The 12,132-nt window shown below is 44.6% G+C and overlaps 1 protein-coding gene across 1 annotated transcript in view; it reads right to left on the bottom strand.

The window, feature by feature from the left end:
• LOC143301938 (ubiquitin carboxyl-terminal hydrolase 48-like) overlaps positions 1–12,132 on the bottom strand; it is a 64,996-nt gene that overhangs the window by 31,794 nt on the left and 21,070 nt on the right. The window contains exons 8-13 of the mRNA XM_076616392.1: positions 11,468–11,576; positions 8,121–8,254; positions 6,314–6,396; positions 4,272–4,460; positions 2,141–2,254; positions 1,122–1,255 (exon numbers count right to left, since the gene is read on the bottom strand). Coding sequence (XP_076472507.1) covers positions 1,122–1,255; positions 2,141–2,254; positions 4,272–4,460; positions 6,314–6,396; positions 8,121–8,254; positions 11,468–11,576 — 763 coding nt within the window. The remainder of the gene's footprint in view (positions 1–1,121; positions 1,256–2,140; positions 2,255–4,271; positions 4,461–6,313; positions 6,397–8,120; positions 8,255–11,467; positions 11,577–12,132) is intronic.

Raw genomic sequence — 12,132 nt, 5'->3', positions numbered from 1 at the left:
AACAGAGAACTCCGCTATCGTAATCTGTCTCTTCTGCTGGAACAGAGAGAACTCAGCTATCCTAATCTGTCTCTTCCGCTGGAACAGAGAACTCAGCTATCCTAATCTGTCTCTTCCGCTGGAACAGAGAACTCAGCTATCGTAATCTGTCTCTTCTGCTGGAACAGAGAGAACTCAGCTATCGTAATCTGTCTCTTCTGCTGGAACAGAGAACTCAGCTATCGTAATCTGTCTCTTCTGCTGGAACAGAGAACTCAGCTATCGTAATCTGTATCTATGCTACACCACATCTGCTGGGCAGATGCCTGACCAGCAGCATAACCCAAGGTGCTTAGGCCTTGAATGCATGCATATATATTTGTGTGTGTTGCCAGACCATCGGCTGCCCAAAAGGCTCTTCTATGGCGAGCTGCAACAAGGGAAGAGATCAAACGGGGGTCAGAAGAAGCGCTCCAGAGATACTCTGAAAGTCTCTCTGAAAGCGTTTGATATCAACCCTGACTCCTGGGAGGAATCCGCAGTGGGCCGTGACAAAAGGCGCGCTGCTGTGCACAAAGGCGCCAAGTTGTGCGAGGCCAACAGGACTGCTGCAGCTGTTCAGAAGAGGCAGGCCAGAAAGTCACGGGCAAACAAGCTCCCTGACAATGATAATTATGCCTGTCTTTGGCTGCCCCAACTGTCAGCGAACATTTCGTGCGCAGATTGGACTATTCAGCCATCTGCGCATTCACAGATAGATTCATGAGCATCCCCCCCCCTCACCCCTCCCACCACCCTCCCCCCATCCCCCAGCTGGATGACAACGAAGGTCATCATCGATCTCGAAGGACACACACACCATATATTTGTGTACCTATCAGAGTGGATTTCTTCAACAAAATTTTTGTCAGAGGACAACACTCTTATTGCCATAGGTTCTTGTTCACTGCACCAAGTGTGTGATGCACACAGAACTCGGTTTAGCATCTCATCCGAATGACTAGATGCTCAGTTTGATCTATCAGTCAAACTTGGGAGAAAGGGCGAAAGCGGAATTCGAACTCCCACCCTCATGGACTCCCGAGCGTCTTTACCATTCTGCCACCTTCTTCCCAAGACCAGGACACAAACCCCTGACTCACCCTGGTTAGAGCGATCTCCTCGATCCAGCTCTCGAAACTGGCGTTGTCACGGTCAATGAAGGCTTTGACGTAGGGCGGAAGGTCACAGGCTGCGTCCTTGACCTTGACCTCTGCTGGGGGCTGATCCCCTGACCCTGTGGACACTACCGCCAGGTAGTGAGATAATAACAACAATAATGATGACAATAATAATGATAATGATGATATTAATGACAAGAACGAGAACGGGTATCTATAATTCCCTGTACCTCCAAACAAAGGAAAACATAAACACACACACAAAAAAAACCATCAATAAATACATACAAAAAATGTGCATAAATACAGCACAAATAAACAAAAGCAAATACACAAACACCTAAACATACAAAAAGCATAAAACAAATAAACAAACACGTAAATATTGATATAAACCTATAGATTTAATAACACAAATATATAAATAAACCCATGAACTTCATACACAAATAATACACAAAATACACAGAAATAAATAACGTACATGAATACAGAAATAAACATAAAAATACAAAACAAACACATAAATACAAAACAATTATCAACAAATGCAAAACTGAATGAATACAAAACAATCACATAAGACAAATGTATAGACGACCACAGAAATAAGCACATAACTAATAAACAAACAAAAAAAAAACACAAAACGCACATCAATAAAATATTTTTAAAACACATAAATAAATAACACACACACACACAAACAAATCCACATAAAAATCGCATACACACAAAAAAAACCACAAGGATACACACAAATTAAAGCACACACACACACAAATAAATCCACATAAAAATCACATACACACAAAAAAACACAAGGATAAACACAAATAAAAACATAAACACACACATACACACACATGCACACACACACACACACACACACACACACACACACACACAAACATACACTCACACACACACACACACACACACACACACCACACACAAACATATCACACAACTTTCTCGGACAACAGAAGCGTTCCACTGACCGGCATCAGGTTCGCGACGCGTGTACACCAGCATGTAGGCATCGCGAGAAGAGTGCTGGCCCTTGCCTGTGCGTGGCGCCTTGGGGGCAGCGGCTCTTTCCAGATCCGGGAGATCTGCGGCAGAAAACAAGGTAGGTACGTCCTCATCTGATATCCCTTTTTCATCTTTTTTTTTTTTTTTTTCATGGTACGTCCTCGTTTGGAATCCACCTTTTTTTCTTTTTTTTTTTTAATGAACGACTTTAGTTGTACAGTCATTATGGGCAATTCATTCACTGATTTGGGTGCAGCGGCTCTTTCAAGATCTAGGAGACCTGAGGCAGAAAACAAGGTACGTCCTCATCTGGTATCCCTTTTCCATCTTTTTCTCTCTCTCTCTCTTTTTTTTTTTTTTTTAAAGAATGACTTTAATTGTACAGTCTATATGGGCAATTCATTCACTGATTTGTGTCCAGCGGCTACTTCCAGATCCGGGAGACCTGAGGCAGAAAACAAGGTACGTCCTCATCTGGTATCCCTTTTCCATCTCTATATGGGCAATTCTTTCACTGATTTGGGTCCAGCAGCTCCTTCAATTTCTGGGAGACCTGAGGCAGAAAACAAGGTATGTCCTCGTTTGGAATCCCCCCCCCCACCCCCTTTTTTTTTTTTTTTTTTAATGAATGACTTTAATTGTACAGTCATTATGGACAATTATATTCACTGATTTCCTTCAGGTAAACTGCTGAACCAATGTTTTTTTTTTCTCAGCATGAGCCGTAAATGTGTTGTACTTTGGAATCCAAGTCTATTGCAAGCCTCATGCCCAATCATGAAATATTTTTCCAAGGTCTCAACTTTAAAAAAAAAAAGGGGGGGGGGGGGGGGGTTCCCCTGCTGTTTCTTGTTTTGTCTGACGGCTGAAGCAGACAGGCACTAATGAAACTCTCCGTCACATCATGTTGTATTTGTATTTGTATTTGTATTTCTTTTTATCACAACAGATTTCTCTGTGTGTAATTTGAGCTGCTCTCCCCAGGCAGAGCGTGTCACTACACACAGCGCCACCCTTTTTTTTTTTTCCTGCGTGCAATGTTATTTGTTTTTCCTATCGAAGTGGATTTTTCTACGGAATTTTGCCAGGAACAACCCTTTGGTTGCCGTGGATTCTTTTACGTGTGCTAAGTGCATGCTAGCACATGGGACCTCGGTTTATCGTCTCATCCGAATGACTCCTCGTCAGAGGAGCGCTGTGACTGTATGTCTCTATCTTTGTTTCTCTCGTGATTATTTTGGTATCCTAAACTCAGGGCCTTTGCCAGGGCTCCCCAACACGCCGACACAGTAAGGACCACCCTCGGACCGTAAAACCTGGACTTCCCTAGCACACCAACGGCCACAACATGGCCAGGACCACCCTCGGAACGCCTACCAGGACTACGCCCCCTACAGGACAACAGGAGCAACGCCTCGACCACACCACCCTTCACAGAGAGAAGACCACAGCCACTAACAACTTGACGTTAAAGGAAGATCACCAATAGGTTGTGCGTGCCAATGCGTGCGTGCGTGTGTGTGTGTGTGCGCGCGTGTGATTTCTTTGTAGTTTCATTGACATAATGTCTGCATAAAAAATGACCAGCCAGTTATCCTTCTCCATCATCACCAAAATACAGAAAACAAACCAAAAAAAGTCAAGTTTTCAGTCTAACAGTCTAGAGTTATGCATGCATAGGACTGAACTAGGTGTTATTTTACTATATTATGTACTGTTTGTTTATTTGTTTTATTTCATTATTTCATTACTTACTGTTTATGACTGTTATTTGATACAAGTCATAATATGGTTCATCAGCCGTCATGATAAAATTGAAGTGCAACGTTGTGAGCACAGTATAAGCTTTAAGCTTGTTGATGCTCTTTTGTCATTCACTGCATTGTAATCATGTGTATTGTTGAATAATTAAAGATTATTTAACCAACTAGGTGTGAAAGCACTTTGATTTGTCTCTGCACAAGATTTAGCACTGTATAAATATTAATTATAATCATTATCAGTATCACTATTATTATTATCATTATTATTATTATTATCATCATTATTATTATTCTCATTATGTTACATTATCTTTTAAGACAAAGAGCAGACAACCTGCGGCGATGACATCCTCTTCCTTGCCCAGTTGGAGTTTCCTGCCCTTCATGGCCGTGATGTCCTCGTCGTTGAAGCGGAACCAGAGCTTGGAGCGGCTGTCCTGGATGTGGGCGATGTAGTGTCCGCTGTGGGCGCTGTGTCCGCGATGAATCAGCACCGCCGTCAGGTCGTACACCGTCGTCATCGCTGTGTGCACGTGTACACACACACACAGACACGTCATCATCCAGTCCACATCATCATCGTCATCATCATCATCGTAATGGTTGCAGTGTTTGATGTTACTGTATGTTATCTGTATCTATAATCATTATCAAGTTTTATCTATAATGCATTTTCCCAAAGCACACCCCCCACACCACACTAAAGGGAGCAAAGCACACATCAAAGCACATCGACACCACACCAAAGCATACTCACATCACAGCAAGGGACACCCAGCACCACAGCAAATACACACACACACATCAAAGCACATCAACAACACACCAAAGCATACTCACACACACACACACATTAAAGCACACACGCACAAACCAAAGCCCTCACAAACACACGCAACAACGCACGCGCACTGAAACATGCAACACACAAACCACAGCTCACGCAAACCCACACACACCAAAGCATACCCACACACACCAAAGCATACACACACACATCAAAGCACACCCACACCAAAGCATACACCCACATCACACCAAAGCACACCCACACCAAAACACACCCACATCACACCAAAGCACACCCACACCAAAGCACACCCACACCAAAACACACTCACATCACACCAAAGCACACCCACACCAAAGCACACCCACATCACACCAAAGCACACCCACACCAAATCACACTCACATCACACCAAAGCACACCCACACCAAAATACACACACACATCAAAGCACACCCACACCAAAGCACACCCACACCAAAGCACACCCACACCAAAGCACACCCACATCACACCAAAGCACACCCACACCAAAGCACACTCACATCACACCAAAGTATACACTCACCCACACCAAAACACTCACATCACACCAAAACACACCCACACCAAAACACACTCACATCACACCAAAGCACACCCACACCAAAGCACACTCACATCACACCAAGCACACCCACACCAAAACACACTCACATCACACCAAAACACACTCACATCACACCAAAACACACCCACACCAAAACACACTCACATCACACCAAAACACACTCACACCAAAGCACACTCACATCACACCAAAACATACATCACACCAAAGCACACTCACATCACACCAAAGCACACACACACCAAAACACACTCACATCACACCAAAGCACACTCACATCACACAAAAACATACATCACACCAAAGCACACCCACACCAAAACACACTCACATCACACCAAAGCACACCCACACCAAAACACACTCACATCACACCAAAGCACACTCACATCACACCAAAGCACACTCACATCACACCAAAGCACACTCACATCACACCAAAGCACACCCACACCAGAACACACTCACATCACACCAAAGCACACCCACACCAAAGCACACTCACATCACACCAAAGCACACCCACACCAAAGCACACTCACATCACACCAAAACACACTCACATCACACCAAAACACACTCACATCACACCAAAGCACACCCACATCACACCAAAGCACACCCACATCACACCAAAGCACACCCACATCACACCAAAACACACCCACATCACACCAAAGCACACTAACACCAAAACCGAAGCACACCCTCTGACCCACAACACGCCCAACCACACTCACACCAAACACACACACACACACACACACACACAAACAACAAAGCACCCACACACACACACACAATATGTTCCCAACAAAGCACACCCACTGACATCCACAGCAAAACTATAAAGCACACCCATCTCGCACCAAAAGACACCCAACGCATCAAAGCTCAAACACACACGCACGCACACACATACCATACACCCACACGTGCACACACACACACACATCAGATCCTAACAGAGTCTCACCTGGCTGACCCAGAAATGGGCTCATGTCCAGCACGTCTGAGAACTGCAGGTAACTGTTCAGCTTCTTCTTGCAGCCTTTCTTCCTGAAAACATCACACAGTGATTGGATTGTGTTAGACGGGCGCAACAGCCGAGAGGTTAAAACGTTGGGACTTTCAATCTGAGGGTCCTGGGTTCGAATCACGGTAACGGCGTCTGGTGGGTGAAAGGGTGGAGATTTTTCCCCGATCTCCCAGCTCAACATATGTGCAGACCTGCTAGTGCCTGAACCCCCTTCGTGTGTATATATGCAAGCAGAAGATCAAATACGCACTTTAAAGATCCTGTAATCCATGTCAGCGTTCAGTGGGTTATGAAAACAAGAAACATACCCAGCATGCACACCCGTGAAAGCGGAGTATGTTGCCTACATGGCGGGGTAAAAACGGTCATACACATAAAAGCCCAATCACATGCATATGAGTGAACGTGGGAGCTGCAGTAAACGTTTATTTTGCAAACGTTTTTGGTGCAGATAGTTAAAAAAAAAAAAAAAGGGGGGGGAAATTACTCTGTAATTAATGCTAGGGGACTTAATTTGCCACAAGCCAGTCTTGAAGGCCTTGGCCTCTCTTGTTTCTTTTTGGTGGTGGTTGTTTCTCTTTTACTGTCCCATCATCTGAACTGTTTCAGAGGCATTACTCCCACACCAAATTAGGCATAAAAATAGGAAAAATTCAGTTCTTTCCAGTCATCTTGTTTAAAACAATATTGCACCTCTGGGATGGGCACACACACACACACACAAAAATGAAGCCTTAATTTGCCACAAGTGAGTCTTGAAGGCCTTGCCTCTCTTGTTTCTTTTTGGTTGTTGTTTCTCTTTTAGTTTTACTGTCCACATCATCTGAACTGTTTCAGAGGCATTACTCCTACACCACTCATTCCAGGTCCCCAATGCACAGCCTCACCCAGCTGCATATATCGCAATCCCAGCGTCGGCAGCTTGCAGAGAGCTATCAAGGCTAGATCACCAGGAGGCCACACACCAGAGGAGACCCTGCGATGCTGCCATGTCCCTTCACATGTAATAACATTTTCTGGGGGGAGGGTGGGTTTGGTTTTGTTACGGGGTTTTTTTGTTGTTTTTTTGGTTTTTTTCTTCATCTGTCAGTGCTGACATATACAGGCTTACAAACAGACACACAGGTGAGCAAGTGTCAGACAGACAGATGGACACACATACACACACACACACACACACACACACACATACACACACAGAGGCAGGCAGGCAGGCAGGCAGGCACACACACACACACACACACACACACACACACACACACACACACAGAGGCAGACACACACACACACACACACACACACACACACACACACACACAGAAGCAGCCAGAAAGGCACACACACACACACACACACAGTGGGTCACACACATACACAAACACACACACGCACGCACACACACACACACACACACACACATAAACATCCCCCCGCACCTCCCCCCTATACACACAAACACACCCCCACACCCACAACAAATACCCCTCCCCCCCCCCCCCCCCCACCCTACAACCACACACGGAGAGGTGAGGGGTGACTCGCACATCAGAGACGAATCGTAGCGGCCACAAGTTGAGTACACACAGACAGGCACACAGACAGACACACAAAAACACACCCACACCCCGCACACACACACACACACCCAACCCACTCCCCCCCTTCCCCCATTCTCACACACACACACACACACACACACACACACCATCCCCCCCACACACAAACAGGTCAAGGGTCAACTCACACATCAAAGACAAATCGCAGCAGCTGCAGGTTAAGGACGGGGGGCAGGGTTCGAAGCTGGATGGAGCGCACTGCGTTCTGCTTGCTGTCACACACACTGCACATGTACTGGTTCTCCCCCTCCAACTTCTCCTCCTGGACAAAAATATAATCATGTCAATTTACAATAATACTGGTTCCCCCCCTCCAACTTCTCCTCCTGGACAAAAATATAATCATGTCAATTTATAATAATACTGGTTCTCCCCCCTCCAACTTCTCCTCCTGGACAAAAATATAATCATGTCAATTTATAATAATACTGGTTCTCCCCCTCCAACTTCTCCTCCTGGACAAAAATATAATCATGTCAATTTATAGTAACACAATAAACATGTAGAATAGAATAGAATATGTCTTTATTACCAAGTGTACTGGGGTCACAAGGAATATTGGGGGGGGGGATAGTACATAACAAGGTATGAACATAAATCGAAAATCAAACACAAACACAGATACAGTAAAAATTAGGATACATACAAGTGCTTATCAATAAAAAGAAAAAAAAATTGTGCATACTCACACATGCACGCACTGCACACACACTCTCTCTCTCTCTCTCTCTCTCTCACACACACACACACACACACACACATACATATTTGAACAGAAGCCACATATTACATATGGATGGGGCTGATGACTAGATCTTCAGGTAGATGGTTGTTGATTGCACAATTCTATTTATCATACTGGATTTGTTCGAGAGACTGGGCATTGACTGCTTTGGGGAAAAAGCTATTGGCGAAACGACTGGTTTTCGTCCTTTTACTTCTGTACCGTCGACCAGAGGGGGGAGCATCTTGAAAATCCCAAAAGCTGGATGTGATTTGCCTGGCTGATTAATTTTGCTTTTTGAGTAGCCGCTTATAATATATGTCTTGTGGAGAAGGTAGATCAGCCGCAGTAATCTTGGTGGCAGTTTTTGCGATTTTGTTAAGGGCTGCGACTTCTGCCTTGGAAGTGTTTCAGTACCAAACAGCAATAGCGAAGGTTAGCACACTTTCAATGACAGCTCGGTAGAAATCAACCATGGTTTCTTTTTTAATTCTGAACTTTTTGAGGCACCGAAGAAAGTACAGGCGCTGTTGTGCTTTCTTAACAATATTTTCTGCATTTTTCTCCCATTTCAAATCGTTGGAAATGATCAGTCAGAGAAATTTTAATTCGCTGATAATCTCTACTTGCTTGTCTTTAATGACAAGTGGTAAGGGGTCAGATCTGGTCTTCCTGAAATCTAAACTTAATTCTTTTGTTTTTGAGATGCTGAGTTGTTTTGATCAGACCAGCTGACAAGTTCCAGTACTTCTTCCCTATATTTTGATTCATCACTGTTCGTAATCAGCCCTTCTAGAGCAGTATCGTTGGCAAACTTGACCATGGTGTTTCATTCATTTTGAGTTGCACAGTCATGTGTGAATAGTGAGTACAACAGTGGGGATAGAACACATCCCTGTGGGGTGCCTATGTTGAGGATGCATGTGGAGGAGGTGAGGTCACCAATTTGAACAACTTGCGGTCTGCATCTTAGAAAATTTAGGACCCATGCACAAACTGATTCAGGCAGCAAGAGGTATGATAGTCAGTTGTTTTCGACTGTGACCATCAGAACAGCAGGGGAAGTAACTGCCGTCCCAACTATCTGGGCTCAAATTTGATTACAGTGGAGAGTGTCTTGCCCAAGTTACATCCCCACTCTCTCGGCCAAGAAGGTTTCAGGACAGTTGGCGATGGTTTCCGAAGGCCAACTAGCCCCCAACGCTGAAGCACTAAGAGCCAGTGCAATTTTGCCTCCTAGTTTGAGTGTCATCTTCTTCACCTTCACCTATCCCGCAGTCTTGTGAACCGGTGGGGCGCCACAGGTGATCTGGCAACCAGCATCCTCCAATCTTCTCGGTTTTCTGACCTCCTGATTGTATCGCTCAACCTCAAGCCCGTCCATTCTGGGATGTTGTCCTCCCATCTCTTCCTCTGTCTCCCTCTCCTTCTCCCCCCTTGCACTGTGCCCTGCAGGAATGTCTTGGCAAGCCCTGATGATCTCATGACATGGCCATACCATTTGAGCTTGCGTTTCTTGACCAAGGTCAACAGGTCTTCATAGGGCCCAATGACTTGCCTGATTCTGTTTTGAACTTCTTTGTTCGTGATATGATCTTTGCAGGAGATGCCCAGAAGTCTTCGAAAGCATCTCATCTCAGTGGACTGTATTCTCTTTTCTATTTCAGCTGTTAAAGTCCACGATTCACATGCATACAAGAGTATTGATGTCACCAGGGTACGCATCAGTCTGATCTTTGAGCCTAGTGCAATGTTCCGGTCGTTCCAGATGTACCTCAGTTTTGTGAGCGCTGCTGTCACCTGTGCAATCCTGGAGAGTACTTCGGGTTGAAAGTCATAGTCCTCCACAAAAGACTACGCTGTAAATGATTTCCCATAGCACTGGAGAAACCACTGAAAATTCAGCTCTAACTTTGCTGTTGGCCAGCCTGTAAACTTACGTCAATCTGTGATATAAGCTCACACACAACAAACATAAATGTTAATACGATAGACATAATTATGATGCAGCACGCAAAAACCCAGCCTAAAGTTGGAATTTATCGTTTTTGACATAGATCTATGTACTTCCAGAAAGTTCAAAAGTCACTGATTAACATGCTAAAAAAAAAAAAACCCCAAAAAACCCAGAACTGATCTATCTGTTATAGTTGTTTCTATTTCCTATAATTTTTTTCATCCAAAGTTGGTGTGCCCAAAAAGAACGAATGGAGAAATCAGCTTATGAAAAAAACCCCCATACATTTGCCTTCTTGTAAGTTAGAACAAGGATCTAATCTTGAACAAGTGTATGGTGTCAAAAGACTAAAAATCAATTTAAGTAAACTATAAATTTCAATATGAAAAAAGTACTTGAAAATTCTTTTTTTTTTTTTCAAGTGTATTGTTTTCCTAAAAAAGTGGATTTTCCTAGACTAATTTTCTAGGAACAAACCTCTTCATCTCATGGGTTCTTTTACATGTGCTAACTGCATGCTGCGCAACAGACCTCAGTTTATCGTCCCATCCGAGCAGGTCTAATGGAGGGGGAGAGAAAATACTGGCGGTTGTGGGATTCGAACCAGTACGCTCAGATTCTCTCCGCTTCCTTGGCGGACGCATCAACACCAGGCCAAAATACTAACACGGGATGACCTTCTGACTGACCTAGAGGTACCAACACAGGGTGACCTGACTGACCTTGAGGTACCAACACGGGGTGACCTTCTGACTGACCTTGAGGTACCAACACGGGGTGACCTTCTGACTGACCTTGAGGAAGTCGTGGAGGGCGGGCAGCAGACCACTTTGTCCCTGAATGTTGATGTCCAGTTCGTAGAACGTCGACTCTCGACTCGACTCACTGCCACACTTGTTGCACCTGTCAGTCAGTCATATACAGCGATACAGAAACAGAACAGGACAGGACAGGTCAGGACAGGACAGGTCAGGACAGGACAGGTCAGGTCAGGGCAGTACAGGACAGGACAGATAAGGACAGGACAGGTCAGGACAGGACACTACAGTGCAGAACAGTACACTACAGTACACTACAGTGCAGTACAGTACAGTACAGTAAACTACAGTGCAGTACAGTACAGTGCAGTACAGTACACTACACCACAATGCAGTACAGTACAGTACAGTGCAGTACAGTACAGTGCAGTACAGTACAGTGCAGTACAGTACACTACACCACAATGCAGTACAGTACAGTGCAGTGCAGTACAGTACAGTACAGTACACCACAGTGCAGTACAGTATACTACAGTGCAGTACAGTACACTAAAAATGCAGTACCGTGTAGTACAGCACACTACAATACTCTACAGTACACCATGGTGCAGTACAGTACACATCAGTGCAGTACAGTACACATCATAGCAGTACAGTACCCTACAGTACACCACAGTACAGTACAGAACACTACATTATAG

The sequence above is a fragment of the Babylonia areolata genome, chromosome 28, assembly GCF_041734735.1.
Source record: "Babylonia areolata isolate BAREFJ2019XMU chromosome 28, ASM4173473v1, whole genome shotgun sequence".
In the NCBI taxonomy this organism is placed as follows: Eukaryota; Metazoa; Mollusca; class Gastropoda; order Neogastropoda; family Buccinidae; genus Babylonia; species Babylonia areolata.
This window is presented reverse-complemented; position numbering and strand designations above follow the sequence as displayed.